General features: G+C 41.4%; 1 protein-coding gene across 1 annotated transcript in view; it reads right to left on the reverse strand.

Moving 5' to 3' along the window:
- The window catches only part of MYO1E (myosin IE), a gene marked incomplete at both ends in the record, with an annotated part of 191810 nt that overhangs the window by 37729 nt on the left and 127291 nt on the right, over window positions 1-26790 (reverse strand). The window contains 9 exons of the mRNA XM_084240164.1: window positions 3400-3498; window positions 9669-9775; window positions 15213-15294; window positions 17368-17453; window positions 18802-18969; window positions 19893-19979; window positions 22679-22765; window positions 23052-23132; window positions 26174-26370. Of these exons, the coding sequence (XP_084096290.1) occupies window positions 3400-3498; window positions 9669-9775; window positions 15213-15294; window positions 17368-17453; window positions 18802-18969; window positions 19893-19979; window positions 22679-22765; window positions 23052-23132; window positions 26174-26370 (994 nt within the window). The remainder of the gene's footprint in view (window positions 1-3399; window positions 3499-9668; window positions 9776-15212; window positions 15295-17367; window positions 17454-18801; window positions 18970-19892; window positions 19980-22678; window positions 22766-23051; window positions 23133-26173; window positions 26371-26790) is intronic.

Genomic DNA, 26790 nt, shown 5'->3' on the forward strand with positions numbered 1-26790 from the left:
TCTCCCCTCCTCAGATCAGGGAGGTAGAACTGGAAGTTCCAACTCTCTACTCCAGTTGATTTCCCTGGCAACCAGCTCCCAATCTCAAGTGTCCATCAAAGGTATCATTTTAACATAACAAAAAACATCTTTAACACTCTTTTTTTTCTTTTCTTCTTTTTCCTTTTTTTGTTTAACCCTAACCCCTAGCCCTATTTAATACTCTTAACACCTAGGAAATTCTAAGATTTTGGGGAGGGAGAAGCTGTGAGCCAGCCATTTTTTTTTTTTTTTTGGCATTTTATTTTATTTTTTTAAAGATTTATTTGTTTATTATTTATACAAGCACTGGGTACAGTCAGAAGCGCGGGAGGGTGAGAGAATTCACCAGAGCCAGAGTGGGGAGCAGAGCAGGCAGAAGAACTGAAGTACACTGCTGAGGGGAGCAGCGGGCGGCGGCAGGAGAGGTCTGCACGCCATGTGGGACTCTCCTCCAGTGGCCGGGGAGCAGCCGGGGATCAAACAGGCGCTGCAGCGGCTGCGGGCAGCTTGGCAACCCAGCGCTCAACTGCTGCGCCACCGGGGAGGCCAGAGACAGCCATTATTGATGGAGAACAAATATGTAGGAATAAATATGGCTACCTGAATGACCAAAATATATATCTTATAAGCCACATCACGATTCACAATTTTGTGTGTTTAATTTGTTATCTTAATTAAAAAAGGGTATTTTCAAAGAAATGCATGCACTTTAGCAAAAACCTTACTGATTACGCCATAGTCCTCTACTAGGTCTGCCCTCAGGGCACAGGAGACTGTGTGGATATACTTTTGGTTGTCACAAGTGGCATCAAGTGGGTGGAGGCCAAGTTGGTGGCTAAATACCTTACAGGACACAGGGCAGCCCCCACCATGAAGACTCACCTAGTCCAAAATGTTAATAGCTGAGGCTGAGAAATCCTGTTCTAAGCTAGTACCAATCTGTTTAAAGAAGAGTATTTCATAATTAACATCAAAGAATGTGTCTCATAATTCACATCTCAGTTGTTCATCAGCAACTGGATATTGCTATAGTGACGCAAATTTAATTTCTCTACTTCCCAAATACTTCTGTTCATAGAGCTCTGCTTACGCTAGTGATGTGGGGGTCCCTTTAAATTAGAGAGCAGTGGGGGTGAATTGTATTCCTTGTCTAATCTGCCTCCAAAATTACCAGGAATCTTGACCATGTGGTAATGGATTCTATGAGGTTTTATGGGCATAACCTGTCCTTTTGTGAAGCTGCTCTCCATCTTCCACATGGATGACACTGCGGTCAGCCACCCCAATCTCAGGTACAAGAAACAACACCCCCCCTAAAGGAAGAACAATCTCGTTATAAGGACTGGATTTCAAAGAGTATAATTATGCTCTTCAATCTGCTGCCACTTTGCTAAATAAAATTTGAATTTAAAAAAAATCCCTTACGTCCTGCTTCTGTATCATAAACCAGAAGATATAACTAGTTTCTGATTAAAATACTGAATATAGTTTCCTTTTTTCTTAAAGAAAATCAAATACATGTAGAAAAATCAGTGGCATTTACAATCATTTACAATCATTTTGAGCAGTTTGAATTATGTAATATTTTAAAGATACTTTATTTTATACTTTTGATAAACCATTAACACAAAAACAAGAACAATTTAACTTCAGGTTGTCAAATACATAATGGGAATGTAAAAATCCACTTAACTGTATACATGGGCTGTACAAAAATTTTGTAATTGTATACATTAAACTTGCTTTCTGAAGTTAAATGTTTTCCTGAAATTATCTTTATACTATTCATTTGCTCAGTAAAGTTAAACCTCACCTCTTTCTATGTCACAATTATCATGAATTCCTGAAGTTATGTACTCCAATAAATAGATCAAGTGCTTGCGACTACCAATTTATTCTACAATAAATGACGGAAAAAGAATTCCATTACAAATTAATAATGAAAAGACAAATAACCCAATTAAAGAATGGACTGAGGACCTGAGTAGACATTTCTATAACAACCAATGAACACATGAAAAAACGCTCAGCATAATTTCCCACTAGGGAAATGCAAACCAAAACCACAGTGAGCTACCACACCATATCCACTAGGATGATTAGAATAAAAGAATCAGACAATAACAAAAGCTGACAAGGATGCAGATAAACTGCACCCTCAAACACTGTTAGTGGGAGTATAAAACGGTGTAGCCACTTGGGAAAACAATCTAGCAGTTCATGAAAAAGGGAAAACATAGAGTTACCATATGACCTAACAATTCCAATTTTAGGTAGGTACCCCAGAGTAGTGAAAACATGATCACATAAAAGCATGTAATAGGGCCTCCCTGGTGGCGCAAGGGGTTAAGCACTGCACTATGAACCATCTTCAGCCTCTGCAGCACGAGTTCGATCCCCGGCTGGCCAGGGAGCAACACACAGAGCGAGGCAGATCTCTCCTGTCTCACCCGCTGCTCCCCTCAGCAGTGTATTTCTGTCAGTCTGTCTATTCTGTTCCCCACTCTCTGTGGTGAATCCTCTTACCCCCCACCCCCGCACCTCTGGCCTGTGCCCCAGTTCTTGTATGCATAAACAAATAAATAAATCTTTAAAAAAAATGGGCAATAAATGTTGACCGCAGAATTATTCATAGTAAGCCAGAAGTGGAAACAACAGATCAGCTTGGTAAACGAACAAATGAAATGTGGTATACTGGAATATTGGTATGATGGAATATTATTTAGTGATGAGTAGGAATGAAGTGCAGATATCAGCTGTCATATGGATGACCCCTAAAACATGTCAAGTGAAAGAAGCCTGACACAAAGGACACTTATTAAGTGATTCTACTTACATGCAATGCCTCAAAGTGGCACATCTACAGAGATAGAAAGTACATTAGTGTCTCCCTAGGACAGTGGGCAAGGGGAGAATTTGGGGTTGACCTCTGGGAGAAGTAGAATTTCTTTTGGGGGTGATGAAAATGTTCAAAAGTTGTGGTAATGGATGCACAATTCTTTTAAGAATGTATTAAAAGTGATTGAATTGTAGGGACTCCCTGGTGATGCAAGGGATGAAGTCTCAGCACTATGAAGCTATCCATAGCCACTGCAGCACGAGTTCAATCCCTGGCCAGGGAGCTACCCACATGGCACAGCAGACCTCTCCTGACTCACCCACTGCTCCCCTCAGCAGTGTATTTCAGTAGACCTGCCTGTTCTGCTCCCTACTCTGTCTCTGGTGAATCCTCTCATCCCTGTACCCTAGTTCTTGTATGCATAAATAAATAAATCTTTTTTAAAAAGTCAATGATTTGTATACTTTATATGGATGAGCTGTATGTGAATTACATCTCAAACCATTTGAAACAAGAAAATCCAGAGACCAGTTCATTACCTTTGCAGGAATTTTTGAAAGATGCGCCGATAGGCATAGCCAGCTCTTCTCACACGAATGTTTTCTTTCAGACCCAGGTATTCTACTTGATGCTTTACCCTATTAAGGAGAAAATGAAGCCAAGAAATTATTGGATAGTATTTTATCCTACTCGCCTACCCACATCCTCCAAATCTGCCAATTTTAAGCAGGAAAACTTACTTTAAAAGTCTGAGCATGGATGGAGCTAGAAGGAATTATGCTCAGTGAAATAAGACAGAAGGAAAAGGAAAAATATCAGATGGTTTCACTTATAGCAGGAATATAGGGGAACCAAATAAGACATCAGTGTAAAAAAATAATAACAATACAAAATACAACAAAGCAAAAACAGACAATTATAAATCAGAGACATCCTGCAGGGGAGGAGGTGGGAGAGGGATCAGAGGGAGGGAGGGAGGAGCACAGGGGACTGAGGTGATGGTGCACGGGTGCCTTGGGGAAGGAAGCTCTATGGGGACTATACCTGGGGGTGGGTTGGGGGGAAAGCAAATATTGTTTAAAATGAACAGTGATGTAAAAAATAAAAAAAAAAAAAAAGCCTGAGCTGACTTGTTGGTTTAAATAACTTTATAAATGTTTATTATGAAATAAAGGAATTAATAGGAGATTTTACATGTTTATCTGTATGCATATATTTTAAAAATAGTGAAATAAAAAGTTCTATGCCTAGTACCAAGATTATAAATGAAGATACCAGTTCTTCAAAAGGTTAAAGGAAAGAACTTTTAACTTCTGAATTAAATGATGCTGGAGCTGTTTTTGTTAGCAAGCTTATGTTCAAAATAGATTCTAGACCTAAAGAGTACACTTTTAGATTTTTAAGTACAAGGTAAGAAAGAGCATATAAAACTACTAATTTTAAAAGCCTAAGCTAAAAACATTCTAAAATGTATGTAAATTATAGTCTTAATCAGTTTTTATAATAACAAAAAATTGGCACTGTGTTTTGAAAAATGGATGCAGGGTACGGGTGGAGGAGGTAGAAAAATCAAGCTGGAAGAGGGGATGGAGACTTGATTGCCCTGGGAAGATGAGGTCACAGAGTGAGGAATATTTAGAAAGTCTCAAGTCTGATGGGTCTTACTTGAGCCACCCAGAAATATCAATGCCATCAAGGTAATTAACCTGAAAAAATCTTTACATACAGGATTAATAGTCAATATTCGAGTTTGATTTCTGATCCATATCTGGTTGACTTAAAGAGGTAGCAATCTAGAAAGAAATTGAAATCACTCTCTAACTCCACATATCAAAAATAAATCCAAAATGGATTAAAGATTTGGATGAGAGACCTGAGACCATGAAATACATTAAAATAAAAAGCATAGGTGATACATTATATGACATCACTGATGGTGCTGTCTTTGGGGATTTGATCCCCATGGCAAGAGAAATGAAAGCAAAGATTAACAAATGAGACTACATTAAATTAAAAATCATTTGCACAGTGAAATAAAATACTGGGAGACCTCTCCTGCCTCACTGCTGCTCCCCTCAGCAGTGTATTTCAATAGATACACCTGTTCTGCTCCCCACTCTGCCTCTGGTGAATCCTCTCACCCCCCCACCCCCTGTACCTCTGGCCTACACTCCAGTTTTCCTACACAAACAAACCAACAAACAAAAAACAAACTACCATATAATTCAGCAATCCCAGTTTTGGGTATCCAACATAGAATATGAAATCATCAACTCAGATTTATATGCACCACAATGTTTACAGTGGCATTATTTACAATAGCTAAGATTTGGAAGCTGCCTAGTGCTCACTGACAGATGATTGGTTAAGAAGACATGTGATATGGGGCCTCCCTGGTGGCGCAGGGGTTAAAGTCTCAGCTATCAAGCTATCTGCAGCCATTGTGGCATGAGTAGTCCCCAGTCAGGGAGCTACCCACATGGTGCAGCAGACCTCTCCTGACTCGCCCGCTGCTCCCCTCAGCAGTGTGTTTCAGTAGATCTGCCTGTTCTGTTCCCCACTCTGTCTCTGGTGAATCCTCTCACTCCCACACCTCTGGTCTGTACTCCAGTTCTTGTACCACATAAATAAAAATTAATCTTAAAAAAAAAGATGTGATATACAGGCACAGTGGGAGACAATACAGCTAGAAGGAAACATGAAATTTTGCCATTTGCAGCAAAATCAAAGGAACTTGAGGGGATTACATGAAGCAAAATTAACAAGATAAAGATGGTTATTTGATGATACCATTTATATATGCATTATAAGGAAGCTAGGCAGATAAACAGACAAAATAAAAAACAAATTAGTGGACATTGGAAATCAAAATGCAGTGACTAGAAGTTAAGAGTGGAGGGGGAAGATGGATACTAGAGGGTGGTTTATTTTCTTTAAAACATTATATATATAAAAAAAAGAGGTAACATCTGATTCAGGAAAATAATTATTTCAGTCTTTTTTATAAATCCTTCCTTCTCCCTAAGCTTTTGAGGCAGAGAATGTATCACCCATTGATTCAAGTAGAAACGTTCCTTTCCTGTGAATCACATAGGAGAGAATATGCCTCATTAGCACACCGTTTCATTCATTCTAACGTCTACCACCAGAAGTTTTTTTTCAACAGGACACTCCGTGTAGCAAATTCTATATTGTTTAAAATTTTGTGTAAGCTAAGGATCCAAGCTGATTTTTGCATACCTTAGAGCCTGTCACCTCCTCAGTAAATATCAGCCAGGCGGAAAGTGCACAGTTACTGCCCCGGTTATGCCACCCACCCCTCGGAGGCACCCCTTTTCATGACTGCCCTTGCCATTTAGCACAAGTAGGTCAGGCCTGAGACCTCTGCTGGGGGAGCAATTCAGAATCCAGAGCAGGCAACTTTGCCAGAGTCAAACAAAAACACATTTCCAACAGGAAAAGAAAAATAAACCACACCCCATAAACTTGTGGAATGAGCAACCCTGGCCACCAAGAACTTCAATTGACCGTGTAATCCCTGCCAACAAAGCCCATTCACTGCCCTTCTGAGGACCCCAAGACTCCAGATTCCTGGATGAAGGGAAACCATTTGTCATGAAATGGGCCTAAGGCGGGGATGGGGAGCAGGAGAGGGAGGGCGGAGGAAGTGATCCTGCTGAAAATACAAATCAGTGCTTGATCACCAAATACCTCAGACTTCTTAAGAACAGCCTACATGGATGGATGTTACCAAGTTCCTTGCTACAGTTCAAATAAGGGATGTGGTTTAAAAGACAAAAGGAGGAAAACACCTTGGGGAAAATTTGAGCTTTACTGAGTAAAATGTAGCCCTATCAAGTCCCCATTTCCTGATACTCCAATGAATCATTTGGATTGTATGAGAAGGAAGCATCAGGGTTGGTGGAACATCCAAGCAGTAGCTATTGCAAAATTTCTCTCTGAGAGGGACAGTCACCAGAGCAGTGTGCATGGGGGAGGAGAGCTCTGTGGGGGAGGGGAGGGGAATTTCAGGGCAGCGATTTGTTTCCCTTTCAGATTTTGTCTGCAGGGCAGGAAAGCTGCATGGAGTCGGAAGTGGGGGTAAAGGTGGCCCAAAGCACCTCGCAGCAATACTTCTGTTTCCAAAGCTTGAATTTAGCAATACCTCTGTTTCCAAAACTTCTGAGGTTGCCTGTGACACCGCCCTTCTGCTGTGCGCGTGCATATGCATGCGTGGGGCGGCAGGATGTTACTGGATGTGCAAATGACACAGAGACAGAGGCCGCATTCTCCACTTGGGAGAACAGATTCAGGGCGAGCTCATTCTGAAAATTTAAAGAAGATCCCATTTTCGATTGTCCTTCCCAGTTTAAAGAGGGAGAAACTGAGGACTGAGGAGTTGTCTCAGTGAAATTAGCTAGTGCCAGGCCACCTCCAGAACACAGTTCTTCTGAATCCCAGGCCAGCACTTTGCTGTAGGCCTGCTGTTCTCAAGGTATGATGCCAGCCCCATCATCACCTTCATCACCTGGGAGTTTTCTCAAAGAAGTGCATTTTGTTGGGTGTGCCAACCCGAGACTTGCTGAATCAGAAACATTGAGAAAAGTACTAACAATCTGACTTTTAACAAGCCCTGCAAGGAATATTCTGGTATAAACCCAAGTTCGAAAATAAGAGTATGGGGCCTCCCTGGTGATGCAAGAGGTTAAGCGCAACACTGTGAAGCTGTCCGCAGCCTTAGCAGCACGAGCTCGATCTCCCGGTTGGCCAGAGAGCAACCCACATGGCGCAGCAGACCTCTCCTTTTTCGCCCACTGCTCCCCTCAGCAGTGTATTTCAGCCGGTCTGCCTGTTCTGTTTCCCGTTGTCTGGTTAATTCTCTCACCCCCCCACACTTCTGGCCTGTACCCCAGTTCTTGTATGCATAAATAAATAAATCTTAAAAAAAAAGAAGGCAAAATCTCTCAGGTGGGAAGAGCTGAAAACACTGCCACCCTCTTGGCCTCAAAGGAGAAACTGAATGACACGTTTCAGAAAAGCAGAGGGCAGAAGGAATTGAGAGTGATGAGCCTGAAGAAGAGAAGATTCCAGGCAACAGGATGACTGCCTTGAACGAATGGAGACACTGTCAAACGGACAAGTGAAATAATCCTGATGAGAGTTGTAAGAGTGGAGTAAAAATGACTGAGGGAAAGACTATAGAAACTACTAATGGGAAGAGTCATCCCAAGAAGACCTGATCCCCTAGGCAGGGCGGGTTCATCTGAAGAGCTTGCAAATCATTCATGGAGAACACTGTAAGAGGAAACTTCTGTTTATGGTCCTTAAATGGAAACTGCAGCGACACAATAAAAAATGTCCTAAGAACACTGATCATCAATAGTCACTGATGAGGGCCTCCCTGGTGGCACAGGTGGTTGAGCGCAGCGCCGTGAAGCTGCCGCAGCCTCTGCAGTGCCGGTTCGATCCCCGCCGGCCTCGGAGCAACCCACATGGCGAGCAGACCTCTCCTGGCTCGCCTGCTGCTCCCCTCAGCAGTGTATTTCATCAGTCTGCCTGTTCTGTTCCCCACTCTGGCTCTGGTGAATCCTCTTACCTTCCCGCGCATCTGGCCTGTACTCTGGTTCTTGTATAAATGAAAAATAAATCTTAAAAAAAAAAAAAAAAGTCACTGATGAGCCTATCATGGATTGACATAATGATGAAAGGCTCCTATCTCATCAGCATGTGAAGGTGAGAAAAGACTCAGAAGGTCCTGGGAAGTGTGAAAATCAGACAGGGAATGTTTGAACTTGCACATTTTCTTTCCTGTTTTCTTATCAAGTACTAGCTGTCTGCTGAGGATGAGAAAGGACCTTGCAGGTAGGATGGAGAATGGACTGAACATGTCTCTCACAGCAGTGTGAATTTTAACCCTGGCCTTCTAGTTGCAATTTAAACTAGATTAAGTCAGTTGATTTCTGAGAAGTCAAATCTTAATATGCTGTTTTCTGGGGACTTACCTTGTGACAATGGCAGGGGTCCTCCCGTTAAGTTACCCACAAGGTCTCCCCCCCTGCAGCCTCCTTCTCATGTTCCTATGGAATGTGGGATCAGGGCTCCTAGAACACCCCAACTGGATACAAACACTGTATTCTCTAGTCCTCCTCTTAACATTTTCCTGTGGAACACCCCCATTCTATCCTGCATAGGCCATGTCTCAAAATGTCAGTTGTGGGAGGACAGTGACATAGGAGTCCCCAGCAGTTAGGGAGGAGAGAGCACCCCACATGTGTGTGTTCCCCATGTCTCCCTGTGCCCCCCACTTTCCCAGAAAGTCACTCTGTTCATCCACATAGTCCTTGGGGGGATTACCAGAACCCACTGTCCTCATGAGCAGTAGGAAAAGGCAGATTGCTTTTTAAGGAGTTCTTTGGACCTTCACTTCCAACCCGAGCTAAGCATTCTAGGCCACATCCTGTGGTTCCAATCAGGAGCTGAGTATTCTAAGACTACACAGAGCTTCCAGCTAATTTTAAAATCCTCGTGACTCTGTGGTATTAAGGTTTTTTTCCCTCCATCTGCCCCCAGACTAGCCAAGATCAACATTATAAATTGCTAATTCTAAACTGAATGGCACTGCTAACATTTCAGGAATAGACAAGGAGGGGGAAACACATGCACACACACATACAGAGTTTTCATCCTCAAAAAGTTAAGGCACAAGGATTTGGAACATATCTGAGGTGGTTTAAATGTTTCTGCCTTGGGTAGAGGGAATTGGGGCCTAAGCGGGCTTCGACCTTCCCCTCCGCCAGCGTCGCCACACCTGCTCTCCTCCCAGTCCCGGGGCTTCTTGGTCTCGTTGGGTTTTATGCAGCGAATGTAGTGAGGTGTACACTTCATCAGGGTGCTCACCAGGTCGTTGGCTTGTTTCTGGAAAGGAAGAAAGAATAACAGCACTTAGAAACCTGTACTTTCTCTTTAGTAGACCAGTGCTCAAAGGAGGCTCCCAAACCCTCACTGTGGAAATAAATAGCTAGATGCTCATCTTCATGAGAACTTGTTCACTAAACGGCATTTACATCGACTGTACTGTCTTAAGGCTCTACTGACTTATCCAATGACTAATACTCTTGTCAGTGGCTCTGAAATTTGATTTTTGAAATCAATTAGGTCTTCTTAGTGCAGTTAGTAATATATAACACATACATGCATCCCCAGGAAATCTTAACATGTAATTCTTTCTATGAGAAACCAGGAAGTGTGACAGTAATTAATGAATTAAGTTAATTTTCTATTTCCTTTGCAAATCCATCATTCTCATAAACTTCTTCTGGGCTAGGCAAATTATTTACAAGCATAAATCATCAAAAATACTTTCATAGCTTTCTTGGCAATCCCACCAATAAAGAATCACCTTATAAAAATGATGGGAATTCATAGTTAAAGGATGGAAGAGTCATAAGAACCTCAGAATCTGCAAATCTTTTATATGCTGTTTCATTTTTCTTCCTCAAAGCCTGCAGACTGAGTCCTGACAATGTGCAGGTCACTTACTCCTTTCTGAAGCTGAAATATTCAATATAGAATCATCTCTCTCTACCAGTGCTATGGAGACCCAAAGCAGAACTGGGATCAAGCACGAAAAAAAAAAACCACACACACAAAACTGCTTGTGCTGTATTTTCATATCATGAGTATCTGGATACTTTGAAGAAGCAGGAGCAGCACCCACATCAGCATCCCAGCACCCCACAACTGAGTACACCCTGTCCAAGGATGGGGCATGCATGCAAACTCTCCTTCTGAGCAAATGAGCGTGGAGAGAAAAAAACCTCAAAAAGAAAATAGAGAAAAGGGATCTCCAAAGCCAGAAAACTTATTACAAGTCAGCAGAAGGGATTTGCTGTATTAGACAACCTCTCTTAATTAAGGCTCTTCTGTTTTCATGGCTTTTAGGAAATGTGAAACCCTTGAGAAAAACTCTTGGGTATATTCAAAGCAAGACGGTCACTGGTGAATTAAGTTTTCTGTTTAAATGTGCAGAATATAGCATTTTGGGGTAATGCTCAGACTTAAGGACAAAGCTATGAGGTTACCTGACCAAAGGGAAGCCTTACCGTGAAAGACCAAACTGAATAACCTGTGTGGATGCAGACTGCACGCGAGCACAAATCTGATGATCTTTGCAACACAGAAGGTGAAGCTGGGGAGGGGGCTGCAGAGTTGTTCATATCAAGGTCAGTCCTCTAAGTCCCCCACATCTTAATTTTCACTTTGTATTTAATTAAAACTTAAATTTCCAAGAATAACCCGGAAGACTCAGCAGCCCTAGCCATTGAACAGCATACTTTCCTCTCACCTTAATGTAAGAAAACCTAGAGGCAGGTGCGAGTCAGGTTTACGTGGCACTTGACACAGTTCTCTTCAGCTGAAAATAGTAATAGGTACTCTTCATGGAACGTGCCTCATGGGTGTGATGCATGAATTTCTCTTTTATGCCACATGGTTCCAAAAGGCAGCCACTATTCTTCTGCTTGCTGTGTGTTGGGTGTGAAAGCTGGGACTGACAGAATTTCTCACAAGGACACAACAAGCAGCAACAAACCTGGGCTGGAGCAAGTCTGTTTCTTAACCACAATGCTCCCTCCTGTCTTCCTAATGAAGACAAGGGATACTTTAGTGTGATAAAAAAGGAGCTAACTGGGTGAGCTAGGATTAGGCAGAAGCTTTTAGACTGTGGAATAATTAGTTTCAGCAAACAGGAATACATCATGAAATTATCCTAACTCTAGCCGTGGGTCAATTTTAGATGTTCTGTGAGGTGGTTGGGAAGCTGCAACTCAATTTACCTGAATGCCACACAAGAAAAATCCATGATTTAGGACAGAAAACTACCAGGGCCACTTGCCCAACAGAAGAAGCAGGTGTCAAATATGAACAAAGATGGGGCAGGAAAGTAGGAGAAGGCTTAGAATCAAAGCAGCCTCAACACATACTACCAGAAGTCCGAGTTGGGGTCTTGGCCTCTGCCATTTGTAAACTACAAGACAAATCCTAAATTTCCATAGCTCTCAGTTTCTTCATTTGTAATCTAAGTAGGCTGAATTAGAAGACCTCTGATATCTTAAGAGCTGGGGTGTAGGCCAGAGGTGCAGGGGGTTAGAGGATTAACCAGAACGGGGAGCAGAAGGCGAGACAGGAGAGGTCTGCCGTGCCATGTAGGTCAGCTCCCTGGTGGGAGACAGAACTCTTGTGCAGTGGCTGTGGATAACTTCATAGTGCTGAGACTTAAGCCCTTGCACCACCAGGGAGGCCCCTGTGCTATCTTACCCTGATGGTTGGAATATATGTTAAAATTCAACCTGTCTGGCCCAGACTTCCCCTAAGTCATCACCATGGCAGCTTCGCCTTTGCTGTGACAAGGATCATCAGGGGTGCTGCAGATCTGTTTTCTGAAGCTTGCGTGTGATGAGGATTTGTCCCTTCAGTCTGCCTCTCTGCAAAACCAGAGAAGTGAAAAGGGACTGCCATCAAACCCAAGAAAGCCCATTCAAGCACCCCACCTTCTGACCCTTTGACAAGGCCACCTACAAGAATCTCCAGCATCATGACTGCACCTTGTGCCCCTCAGATGCCCAAACTTAGGGTGCCTTGGCCTTCCTTCAGGACAAAAATCATCTTGCCACAGAAATCTCAGCTAAGGATGCCGTTGCTATATTTCTGCCTGTTAACAGTCAAATCCACTCAACTATCCAAAAAAAAAGTCAACCAGTCCAAACACTGTATGATGCTTGTATCTCCTGCCATACCTCGCTCCCTCAAGGCCCAGTCTCACTTAGAGCTACAGTGCAACCCATGCTGTCTGCTCCGACTCAGTTCTACTTCTCTCTACCTAGGCGGCTCTATTTCATACTGGTCCCATCCAGCCACAGCACTGTAGAATTTAGCAAAGCCTCAAAAATCAAGTGTTATTAAATTTAGAACACTGTTATTCATGAAGATAATGGAAGTCCTAAACAAATGAGTATTCTGTTCATTAAATCATAGATCAGTTTTATCTTTTAAAGGATTAGAATGCAATAAAATACCCAACACTAAAACTACCTTGAATATATAAATCTCTGTCCAAAGAACTCAAGAACTCTTTGAATGCTTACACTTGAGGGATTATCACTGAGGTGATGCTTAATGACACGTGCAAAACAGTGAAGATATAGGAAGTACAAGATCTGGCATGGCAATGCAACTCTAAGAGGTGTCTTAGAGGGGAGGCATAAAACAGGGAGAATTTTACTTCTACATGCAGGCAGAGCATCAGACGTAGGTCACACACGCCACCACCTGGGTGAGACCCTGCACAGCACCATTCCCCTAGAAAGCTGTCCAACCTCCCCAGATGATAGTCATTCTTGCAGTCCTGCTGTTTTGAGCATACCCAGAAGATGGCAATTTTGAGCATTCAACTAAACAAGAATATGAAGAAAAGAAAGGAGTCAAGTCTTCCAAGAGGAGAAAAAGGATCCTATCACCACCCTCTTTTTTATAGGAATAAGTTCAGCCGAAATTCCAGACCACTTGAAAGTGAGTCATTGCAACCTTGATGATCTGAGCCCCTTGGATCTGAATGTGACAGTCTTGTGACTAGACTTTCCAGGCCAGATCTAGTGCTTATCCAGGACCTTGAAATGAAGGCATGAGTCAGAAGCTTCAGACAGACATTAATATCTGGGCCCTCATGAGAATTGCATCTGCTTTTTGCTCTCAGCAATCTGTTTCAGGAAACCCAATCTAGAGCCCAGCCCTAGACTGCTGAAGTTCTTTAGTTCTTTCAACATGGTTGTCCCTAACCGCAGAAGCTTCTACCCTCCATGCCAAGTCCAGATTGCATCTGACTTGTTCTACAAAACCCTAAGGCATTGAAAACCTCACTACTATGAGGTTTCAAAGTCATTTTCTTTATTCCAGTCAGCTTCCTTGTCCTCAGGAAACTTACCAGGGACTGGGGAAGTAGGTTTCCATACACAAAACACTCAGCGAAGAGCCAACAGAACACACAATAACAACTACGTCCACAAGGCTGGGCTTATCCCAGGGGGCACTGAGAAAGGGACTTGTAGGATGTAGACACACAGAGGGACTGAGGGGACAGTTAGGAGGGGAGCCAGCACACGCACATGCAAGAGCCCCCTTAGAATTACACAGAGATGGTGGGGTGTAGACTGGTAAAAGTGGTCTACTGGATGGTCAAAGTTGAAATTGGACTTTCAGTGCTGAATATATTATATACGAATGTTGATTTTATAATGAAATACTCCTAAAACTTATACAATGTCATAGTACAATGATACTTCAATAAAGGATCAAAAATAAAAAATTGTGCAAAGATGAGTAAAAGTGACACACGGGAAGGGACTGACACTAGAATGTAATAGAGGATCATATGCATTGTGTGCGTATTAAGTTTTAGCAATGTGCTAAAATGCCATAGGATTATTGAATTTAATCATCACAGAACTCCTTTAAGATAAGTAAGCAGATCTTCATTTTACAGGTAAAGCAAAACAAGCAGTGGGAGATTTACTGGCACACAGCTAGTAAAAGCCAGAGCAGTGATTTGAATAGATGCTATTAAACTCGAGTCCTACACTTAATCAGTCAATGGTCCCGCTGATTATTAAAACGGGGGTGGTATTTAACTGGTATGATTTTTAAAAAACTTTAGTGGCAATTTTGCAAAGAACACCAAACACACCAAGTGTGTTTGGACACAGCTCTGAATTCAGAATCTAACCAGGAACAATGAGTTATCACACCACGGTCCAGATGACACAGTGCATGCCCACAGGGGTCCCCCAGGAACACTGCAGGAACGCCTCTTCAAGTCATTTCGGGGTCAGTGGGCTGTGATCTGCAGAAAGGGGCCTGCGAGACCCACTGAGGAAGGTGTATACATTAAAGGTCCAAGAGAATTTAAGGTATGTTAAGTTTCACAATCGGCAACATTTACATTCTGGTCTGGAAAATTGTCATCAAAACCCCAAATGCGGCTCTGAATCAAAAAATGTTTCTGATTGTTTAATGTGAATTCTTCCAGATTCAGTTGAAAACAGTTTCCTCTTCGAAAGTAGCTGATTTTCATCTGCTGACTACCAAGCTACGTAGCATCCATTTGGGGTTTCAGCACAGCCAAGTCAAATTCATCTTGCATCCTGTAACCTTGTTTAGGCAGTCGCCTTACTTCTGGGCATCTTCTATAACCAACTCTTCACTTCTCACTGACCTCACCCTGGCCCAGGGGTGTAGTTCCTGACTCTTACAAACCCCTGCCTCTGATAGGAATCTATGAACATCTCAAAATAGAACCAACCTTTATTTTGCTTCCGGCAGTAGTTGGGCGCCCTTTCTTGTCAGCTTGCAGATTTTCCGGAAACAAAGATTTTATAAAAGGTCTGGAAAAAGAATGGATTAGTAATCAGTAAGTGCGTCGGGGGTGGAAAACCTGCTTCCATCGCGAATGAGGAGGAGGCCTGTTCAGAGATCCAGAACCTTGGCTCCAGAAAGCGCATGTGACCCAAAGCACAAGCCTTCCAGGTATGACCTGGGGAAATGAGCCCTGGATAAAAGAAACACAGGAATTCTGAGATATAAGCATCTTGGAGACTAAGCCTGAAAAATAAATTTAAAAATGACTTTTCTGATTTCCCCACTCACTGGAGTAGAGGTATACCTTGACACAGGACACCCCCAAGTGGGGCCAGGATGAGTTTGCTGAGTTAAGATTTACAAAACAGACCAGAGCTCAGAGACCTCATCAGACCTGTCCAGTCCCAGGGCAGATTCTGTTTTGCTTTACAGTAACGTTTTTAACCTGGACGCTGTGGATATTTGGCATTTGGGGATGGAGAATTCTGGGGTGGGGATGCTCCAACAAACTGTGGGATATTGTGCAGCCTCAGTGACCTTTGCCTACTAGATGCCAGTTACGCACTCATTCCTGCTCCTCCAACCAATCCCCATGCAAAAAAATCTGGATAAACTCTGCTTGTAAGTATTAAGCAATTTTAAGTAGAACTATTATAGCTCATGAATGCTTTGTCCACGGTAAGTACTTTCATTAATAATTCTAACTGAGCTACATTTATTTACACGACTGCCTTGTCAGGACCCAGGGCAGGGACAATCACCTTGATATGCACGATGTCTGCTGCACAAAAAAGGCACAATAAACATTTGCCAAATGAAGTGATCGGTGTAAATGAGCAACTTGACACTCAAATTTGATTCCTCCAAATTGCTTTTTTGGGCATCTTGTCTTTTCTAGGAAGTCTCCCCAGCAATCTACTTTTAACTTGACCAGACATAATTATAGATTTTTTTCCCAGCAAATGTGTTTACTAAAGGAGAGACCATGTTTAAATGATAGAAGTTTATGCAAAAGCATCAATAGCTCTGGAACTTGGCAGTGATTTTAATAATTAAAAAAACAATCTCTGAAAGCTGACTGCACCTGACTGTCATAAAACCCACAAGACAGGACTTGTGGCTTACCTGACCTTTTAGGAGAAGAACAAATAGATTTTGTGTGTCAGAATCTCCAAATAGGGGAAATGAAGGCAAAGAAGTGCAGGGGTGGAGAGAGGAGGGTTGGGGGAGGGGTAGAAATTGTGGGAGAGGAGAAGAGAGATAAATGGAGCAGAACTTCCAACCAGGGCATGAAAAGGAGTTAGTTTTTATTTCTTTGCAGTTAGACTTTTCTAGGAAATCTTCAGACTCACTGCTATTTATGGAGGAAGTTAATCTTGACATTGTGGCAATTTAAGAAATAGAGACTAAAAGGGCAGTTATTAATTGGAGGCAGCTCTAAATATTGTAAAATCTGGAAAACTGTGCAATATTGTACTTGCCTGGCATGTACAGTCCTGATCGTATAAGTTATGTCTCCTATTTATTGCCTAGGATCTTGCAAACCTTTGCAGCAAAGTTAGAAGAAAAGGGTAGGGCAGAGCTGGTGCTGGGAGCTCCATCAACTTGCAAGGGAGATGTGCCTACTGCTTCTACCCTTACAACTTAGGTTTTAGGAGCAAAAACCGAATTCTGAGGCCATACATTCTTTGTGAGTTACCTCTGTCAGTTCTAGAGCCACTTCCTCACTGTTTCAGGGAATCAGATTAACTTGCATCTTGCTAAATCAATGGCTTAAAAAAAAAAAAATTGAGTGACCATGAGAATTCTTAGGCTGACACTCCAAGGACAAAGTATCACAAAACCAGACTATTATATTCTTAGATAAAACCCTTTGAAAATGATGAAGTTAGGGGTCCTGCAGGGAGTGCAGTAAACACATGGAATTTGGGGAGGGAAGTATTAGGGGGGTGAGGGAGAGACTGAAACTGGAAAAACTATTTTGAGTAGGCCAAATTCTTCAATGATAACCCAGACCCAAACGTTCATGGGAACAGAATGCAGCAAGTTTGCAAGTTTGATTAAACTAATACCCACTTTCACACGGGGAACACACTTACAGCTCACTGCTCTGCATAAGCTCAATCAGATCCATGAACAGCACATCACGGTTCCTTTCACAAAAGCCATCCATATCATAGGATACCTGGCCGGGAATGGGAAGAAATTTAATTATATCCTTTGAACATTTCATTGAACAACAAATCCACACAGCGAGGCTCTCCTCACCAGCGCATGTGTATTTCCGGGAGTAGCATTTGGAATGCTGGCATGAACTGTCACAGGAAGGGTGTCGTGTTTTATTTAGCTCATTACAAATACAAAGGATTGGTATTTGGATGCTGATGAATGTTCTCTGGCTGCCTTCACCACCAGGTGATCTAGGACCCGGACTCGAGCTCTCACGATCACATACTCCTTCTTCCCCCAGATCCTTCAGGGTGTCTCATAACAAACTTTATTTTTTCCCTATATTTTAGCTAAGATGGAATAAAATAAAACTCCTATGCTCATGACTCCAGTGCAATATACCAAATAAGTGAGGTTTTGCCATTTTTCCTGCAAATGGTGTCAGAGTTGGACCAATTCAGTCAAAACCCCAAGCTCGGGCCTCCCCTGGTGGCGCAGCGGTTGAGCACTGGGCTGCAAAGCTGCCTGCAGCCTCTGCAGCGCCGGTTCGATCCCCAGCTGCCGGCGAGGGTCCCACATGGCGCGCAGACCTCTCCTGCCATGCCCGCTGCTCCCCTCAGCAGTGTATTTCATCACTCTGCCTGTTCTTCCCCCCCCCCTGGCTCTGGTGAATTCTCTCATCCTCCCGCGCTTCTGACTGTACCCCAGTGCTTGTATAAATAAATAAACAAATAAATAAATAATAAATCTTTAAAAAACCCAAGCTCAGGGACCCTGGTTAGCAAGGGATTAATTGGGATGAAAGTGAGAGTAGGGGGTTTTCACAGATCTAAAAAGTCCCCAGTTACCATGATCTCAATTTACTTCCTTTTGTATCACTAACACCCACACAAAGCTGTGTATCCAGTAGGCACCCAATACTCATGTATTTTGTGAGAACAAACACCCAAGTGCGTCCTCGGTCCATATTAATGGTCTGCATGGGCAGGGGCAGGTAAGGAATGTGGCCTTGTGACTGCATCTGGAGGTAAGATAAGTACACTCCCTCAGCAGCTGATATGTGCCGATTCAGGTCTGTGTTATATTCACGGTTCGCACTTATATTAAGGATGACTCATGCTTCAAAAACATGCAGCAGTGTCTACTATTTTTTTGTTTGCTTCTCTATGTATTTCATAGGTCTCACGGTGTTGCATTAAGAATGAGTGTTTTATGAAGACACAGTGAGGCAGATGAAACTCCAAGGATATTGCTGTTAGTTGCATCATATAGAAAACAGATAAAAGATCAAAAGACTTAAAACAAGGAGGCATGGAAAAAGATGGCTTCCACTTTCCTGTTGAGCCCCCGCTCTCTGGCCATACCTTCCCCGCGTAATGGTGAATAATGAAGCCCTGGTTCCAGCTGTTGAAGTGTTCATGACTCCCGATCTGCATCTGAAGTTTCTGGAGCAGTGTCTGGTCTGCACCCTCCCCAACCGCGTGCATGGTGGCACACACGTCATCCAGGATGCTCATGATCCCGGGAGGGTTCTGATGGGACCAAGAAGGCAAAGCCCTAATTCAGTGACTGTTCTAAAATATATAATGCTTATCAAGTCTTTTACTAAGCAAGGAAACAGTGCCCTAGAGTTAAGATACCATCTCAAAAGTCAGCCTTTTCCTTTGAGCAAAAATGCAATTAATAATCCCAAATGGGAGTTACCACTTAGCTCTACCAATGAAGAAAGTACATTTTCCGGACCAAAAAAAAAAATAGTTTAACTCCCTGACGTTCTATTCAAAGTCATACACAGATCATTATCTGCTAGCTCCTATTTGAGCTAAATTGATTTAAGAAAACTCCAAAGAAAAAAACATTTTCTTTTGGCCCTGATGCATTTCTTAATGTTGCTTTCAGTCCATTACCTATAGTGCCATGTTTTATCCAGGGTACACACTCCATCACATGTCACATTTTATAATCACTCTTCATGTCACTTGTCAGATGTACCATTTCAATGGCTATAATCCCTAGCTCTGATATGCTGTAGTTTATTTAATGACCGAATTGCCTATGGGTGTTTTCACTTTTTTGGGTTAAGAAAAACAGTAGTGTAGAGAGTGCCATCCACATTCCTTTCATTTTCCTTTGAATAACTCCTAGGGCTAAAGTCCTACAAAGTGTATGAAATGGAAGACAGGCTCAATTTTATGGCTCCTCATGTGCTATGACAGCAACATAAGTGACAATTGCCTTCTTTTAGAATTCAGTAAGAAGTTCCATTTGTCAATTGTTATTTTGCTCATCTATACATCTTGATATTTATAAGAACAAAGCTCTACAGCTCTCTTTTCATACATACACATATACCCCAAATTAATGTAATTGCTACTAACATTTTCTGCAAATCAGAGTTGTCATTTTCCCTATTCTAAAACAGTAACAGGGAAAACAAAAGCTGACTAGTACTTACAACTTTATTCTCTATGAGGTCACACACGATTTTGTTATTGAAGTACTCAATGGGTGTCCATCTTATTCCCTCTTGAACATATTCTTCCTGTAGGACAGAGGCAGGAGTTCACATTATTACCCACTGAAAATTAGCTGGAGCACTGCACAAATGGATATCAAAAACATATAATTCACCATGAAAGAAAAACTTGAATGCCCTTCCACAAGATCTGGGAACTTGTAATTTTTTTTTTAAAAAAAGGGCTAGAAAAGGAACATTTCATTGGTAATTTTTATGTTCCGTTTGAACCACATGAAATTCCTACTACACATTCATTTTTTTGACATATAAAAATGGTGATTTAACATGGCTTAATCTGTAGGTCCAGTTATACAGCAATCTCTGAATTTAACACAGGAGGGCAGAACACATCAGCATCTACGCCCTTAAAGGGAAGTTGCCCTCCTTGGGCCTCCCCTGGTGGCGCAGTGGTTGAGCGCTGGGCTGTGAGGCAGCCCGCAGCCTCTGCAGTGCCGGTTCGTTCCCCAGCCACCGGCGAGGGTCCCACAAAAAAATAAAAATAAATAAAGGGAAGTCCTTCACTCAGGTTAGTTGTCCATTTAACTTGATGAACACTACATACTCTGGTTTTCTCCTTCCTCACCAGTCTTGTTTTGTTAGCTTCCTTTGCTGACTTGCTCGTCTTTCTGGATTTTTATATGATGGAGTCTCAGGGTCTGACCTTTCAGCGTCCTTTCCAGGTGATTTCAGACAACTCTGGCACATACCAGTTTATAACCCCCAAATGCTGCTCCAGTGTAAACTTGCCATTGACTTCCAGTCATGTTTATTTCATATATTGGTGTTTCCTCTAGAATGAATTCTAGCCCTCGAAATGTAACACGGTTAGGAGCAATCTGATTTCTCATTCCCACACCATGTCCAACCCACTGTTCCCCTATTGTTGCCCTTTAGTAGACAGTCTCACTTGGCCCTATTATTCAAACTGCTAAGGTTAGAATGATCTTTGATACCTCTTTCCTTCTTAGCTTATTGCCTCCTATTTTGAGCACATTTTGTTGGATCAATTTATAAAATCTATGCAGAATCTTACCACTTCTCACAATGTCACCACCTCTCCTGCTAGTATCAATGTCCCCACCATTTTTTGCTCAGTCTCCTACAATAATCTTTAACTGGATTTTTAAATTTCTGCTGTCTCACTCGATCCTATAAGTCAATAGATCCAGAATAGTCTTTAAAAAAAAAACCAAAAAACAACAAAATCAAAATCACCATAAATTATGTTACTCTGTGCTCAAAATTCTCCAATGGTTCCCCATCACATTTACATTAGGCCTTTGCCAAGCCCTGCAAAGTTCCTATGAGATCTAGCCTCTGCCACTTCTCCCATTTCAGTCTCTACTATACCTGCCTCCTTGATTGCTTCACTCTAACTACCAGGAAGTGATAAATAACTAGAATCCCAGGGTGGAGGTTTATGAGATTCCTAAGCAAAGTCATGAACACTCTCAAGACTAAATGTCCCCCCAAACAGCCTTTGATATGCATAATAGGTTGCATAAGTTTCCCTAAAATTTCTTTTTTTAACAGATTTATTTTATTTATTTATGCATACAAAAACTGGGGTATAGGCCAGAGGTGCAGGGAATGTGAGGATTCAGACAGAATGGGGAACAGAACAGGCGAATCTACTGAAATACACTACTGAAGGGAGCAGCGGGTGAAACACGGAGAGATCTGCTGCACCATGTGGGTTGCTCCCTGGAGGGGGATCCAACTCATGTCACAGTAGCTGGCAACAGCTTGATAGTGCTGAGACTTTAACCCCTGTGCCACCTGGGAGGCCCAGTTTCCCTAAAATTTCATATCCACCTACAACCTTATAATGTGAGGTTTGGGATATAGGATTTTTGTAGATAAAATTAATTAAGAATTTTGAAAGTGAAATCATCTTGGATTTAGGGCAATCCTTAACCTAACAGGCGTATTTACAAGAGAAAGGCGAGGGAGATGTGGTGACAGAGAGACACAGACAGAAAACGGCCAGTGAAGAACAAGGAAGAGGTTGGAGTTTTGCTACCACAAGACAAGGAAGGCCAATAGCTACCAGAAGCTAGAAGAGGCATGAAAGGCTTTTCCTCTAGACCTTTTGGAAGGAGTGTGGCCTAGTGACACTTTCATTTTGGTCATTGGCCTTCTGAATTGTGACAATGAATCTTTCTACTGTTTTAAGTGACCTGTTTTGTGGCAACTTCATTACAACAAAGTTTTTTTTTATTTCTTCTAGTAATCAAAAACAATATGGTATCCAGAATAAGAGGAATCTATACTGGTCTTTCAGAAGAAACTATAAGGCAGGCATATAACCTCAAGTCAGAATTAAAACACCAGTTTTATTAAATACGTATGTTTTGGGGACGATTAAGAGTAGAGTGAATCTGAGAAGCCCAGTTGTTCCTTTGGAACAAAGTATGTGCCATAGAAAATTGTGGTTGGATTTCCATATTCCTTCCCACTTGGTCAGTGAGTCAGAGTAGGAAAAGCAGCCAGTCATAAGTCTAACTTCATAGCACTATTTGCTTAAAGGAAAAAAGAAAATGCAGATGATATACATAATCTTATAGACTAAAATGTCACAAGGGCATATGGTCTTTCTGGTTGACTTTTTAAAATACATTTTTTAATGAAACTAAAACATGAATCTATTACTAAAAGAGGGAAATCTATACTGTTTAAACAAATTATAAGTAGAACACAATGAAGGAAGAGGGACTCCTTACCTGTTCTGCTTTTAATGTCAGTTCAATAAAAATCTGCTGTAATTTTTCATTAACAAAATTGATGCAAAACTGTTCAAAGCCGTTTTTCTGAAAGAAAAAGTTATTTGCATGTAATTCTTTCTGCAAAATTGTGTTAAAGTTATTTCTTGAGTGATTTAGTGAAATGTTTCAATGTGAAAAGCCTTAAGAGACATGTTGGAGGCATCAGTAAAAAGCAGCCTAGTTTACATTTAGGAGAATCTAATTTGGTAAAGGTACATGAAGAACTCACAAGGACAAAAATGAGCCATCTTGCCTACTTTTCAGTACTTAGAATTACTTCTTTCAAGTCAGATGAAATGTATTACTCTGCCCAGTCTCCAATTATTCTTACCTGGAATATTTCAAAGCCATAGATATCCAGGACACCGATGTTGTATTCTTCATGATCCTTCTCCATTGCTTTGTTGATGGACTAGGAGAAAATAAAGAGTAAGGTAATTAATTCCTTTTCTTTCATACTGTAAATGAACGTATAAGGAGGAAAGTGAAACAAGATTGAACACGGCAAATACTACTGCCTATTAGAGACAGGCCAAGGAGACAGATGAATTGCCATTTAAACACAGTCTCTGTGTTGGGGCCTCCCTGGTGGGGCAAGTAGTTGAGATGCAACCTATGAAGCTCACCGCAGCCACTGCAGCATAAGTTTGATCCCCGGCCAGGGAGGTGACCCACATGGTGCAGCAGACCTCTCCTGACTCACCTGCTGCTCCCCTCAGCAGTGTATTTTGGTCGATCTGCCTATTCTGTTCCCTGCTCTGTCTCTAGTGAGTCCTCTCATCCCCCAAAACTCTGGCCTGTACCCCAGTTCTTGTATGCATAAATAAATAAATCTTTAAAAAAAAATACAGTCTCAGTGTAATCTAACTTTGGGAAACCATGTGGAGCTATGGTAAAAAAAATTGTTTTTTTTGCTTAGTGATGAAAGCCATTAATATAAGTCAGAATTAGTTGTTTTTTTTTTTTTTTTTTTTTTTCAGGGAGTTTTGAAAACTATGAGAGAAGTAAAACCTGGTTTTTGGCAATATAAAGAACCAACATTACAAGATCTGTAAATATTCCCTTTGCCCAATGCAATGATCACCTAACGCAATATGCCACTGACGTCAAAGAGAGGACAGTCTCTGTTCTCAGGAGCTTATAGAGTAGGTTAGCCAACTATGGATATTGGTGCCAGGAATTACAATTAAAGTGATAATAATAAAAGCAGCTTAATATATTTAACATCTGTCAAGACTTTGCTAAGAAATGTGCTATTTCATTTAATTCACATTATAATCCTCACATAAGAGTGATAACATAATCCTTAAGACCAAACTGGTAAGAGGCAGAGCTTGGGATTAAATTTAAGTAATATGATGCCTGGATCTGTGTTCTGATCGCTCTGAGATGTGCAATTCAATGGAATAGAATTAATGTCTGTAGGGTAGGTGTGTGTTAGAGTGGATTATGGGGGGCTGCAGCGGGGTGAGGAATTAAAGAGAAAAATTCCTAGAGGTGGTAGTACCTGAAAGAATTTTGAAATACCAGAGGTATTTTCAAAGCAAAGAAAATAACATATGAATAATGGTACATAGCACTTAGTTAAGTGCCTGATAAATGTCAGCTCTGTTGACACTTATCACCTTCACAAGGCATCCATCCCTTTTACAATGTTAACAACAACAACAAAAAAAAACAAAAAAAAAACCAGAGGGAAAACAGAAAAGAAATAATGTGGAAGGAGCTGGAAGGTACACTGAACAAAGAGAAATATGTGAGATCTAGTCCCAGCTCTGCACAACCCCCTTTCTAATTGGCGGTGGGCAAACCCACCAATAAGGAGGTCAGAATTCCCTTATCAGTAAAACAAGGGGTGGACAAGCTGAAAGCCTCACTATTGTTCAGTGTGACCCTGAACTTCCCAAGCAATCTCATCTTCAAAAAAGTCACAAAAAGTAAATAGAATTACCCCACCCTGCCCTTCCTACCCTAGCCAGACCTAACCAATCCTGAAGACTCCTAGTTGTTGCCTAGATTCAAACTTTTTGGATCTAATGGCCATCCTGTTACCCATTGACTAGGGGCCCCCTAGGGTTATTTCTAACTTGAATATAGAAAAAATGAAGGACAATAGCTAGGAGTTATGGCAAATTACCTGGGTTAATCTATCTCAAATTACCTGGGTTAATCTATCTCTTAATCTATCTCTTAATTAATCTCTTAATCTATCTCTTAATCCAAGGTTGTGTGACCTTGGATCAGAAACCTTCTCTGTGCCTTAATTAACTTATCTGCAGAGATAATTATATCTAAGTCACAGGGCTGTTGTAAGAATTGAGTTATTTTTTTCTAGAATGCTTTGAACAGTATCTGGCACATAGTAAAAGCTATATATGTGTTTGCTATTATTATTCTACTGCTCAGAGGCTATGTTAAGTAGACTGTCACAGGCAATTCTACCCACTGGAAGACTCATTTTCAGAATCTATATGTGGTATATATACATAAATATGCATTTGTATGCATATTTATATAAAAGTGTATATACACATATATACACTTTTATATAAATATGCATACAAATAAAAGTGTATATATGTATACGTATATATATATGGCTATGCCATCCAAAAAAAGTAAGATAGTTCAAAATATATCCACAAACCCTTTGAACTCCTCTCTTCAAAAGGTGGAAACTAATTCTCTTACCTTTCAGTGTGAGCTATACTTAATGACTTGCTTCTCATGAAAGGAATATGTCAGAGTGACAATACCTAGTCCAAGATTAGGACATTAAAAGCTTGGTAGCTTTTTCCTTGCTCTTAGATCACTCACTCTAGGGAAAGCAAATACCATGTTGTTTGGACATTCAATCAGCTAAAAGCAGCATAAATAGCGAAGAATGAAGTATCATGGCAACAGTCATGTAAGTGCGAGGTCTTGGGAAAGTCATCCCCTTGGCCAAGCCTGGGGATGACTGTAGCACCTCAGCCGCAATATTGTTAGAATCACCAGCTAAGTCACTTCTCAAAAGCTGGCCCACAGAAACTGGGAGAGAATTAAGTGCTTATTGCTTTAAATCACTAAGTTTTGGGTTAATATATAACACATAATAGATCACAAAAATGACACTCCTAAACCTTTCAGCTCGAAAGTCAAGAAAGGTTCATGCTCACGGGTTTCCTCTTGCTGGTCAGTAGTCTGGCTTGACTAAATATTTTTTCCACAAAGAAGCTGTTACCATATTAGCTTTAGTTAATGGAAAGAATTTCCACTTAAAGAATTTTTAGTGGAAAATTCTAGAAGTAAAAGCAGGATTGATTCAATGATCCAAGAGTGAAACCATAAAAAGTGAGGGAGTAAGATTATGGTTATAAAGAATGAGCCAAATGTGAAAACAAAACCTTCAGTAATTTTACTCTTTATAGTTAAACTATAAAGCATTACAAATGTCAACCTGTATTTACTTACATCTACCAAGAAATCAAAGACCCGGGCATGCAGGGCCTTGGCGAGGGCGTCCCTGGTATAACAGGCTTGCTCCACATTGAGGGTCACGTGGATGGACTCTGACTTGCCTCCCCACTTGCTATCCATCTGCCGGCTGGTAAGCTTTTCTTTCAACCGGTCCTGGTTAATCCCCAAGAGATAGGCAGGAAAAGCCAAAACTATAGAAAACAAAACAAAACATGTTTATCTGTCATAAACTTAACAATTCATCTCACAAACACGTGAAGGCACCTGTGTGTGCAGGTGTACATATAAGACTCCATGATTAGGCCCCAAGATTTCTCATTCCAGTGAAGATTGCTTATTAGCAATCCCCCACACACCCATCCACTTTGTTTTTCCCAATTGTTCTATTATATGAGTCAATTCCGATGATGACTGAGACTTCAAATAACACAAATCAGTGATCCAAGAAGGATGGCAAACCAATCCCTCCTACTGAGATCACAGCTAAATGCCTAAAATGGACATCTCTCCAGGCTTGCAGCAAGACAGCCCGGAAGGAACTAAATCAAGAAACATTTCTTTGGCTCCAAATAGTGTTTTCTTCCTTTCTGGTACAGTGTTTTCACAGCACC

Source organism: Talpa europaea, assembly GCF_964194135.1.
Source record: "Talpa europaea genome assembly, chromosome: 8".
Classification (NCBI taxonomy): Eukaryota; Metazoa; Chordata; class Mammalia; order Eulipotyphla; family Talpidae; genus Talpa; species Talpa europaea.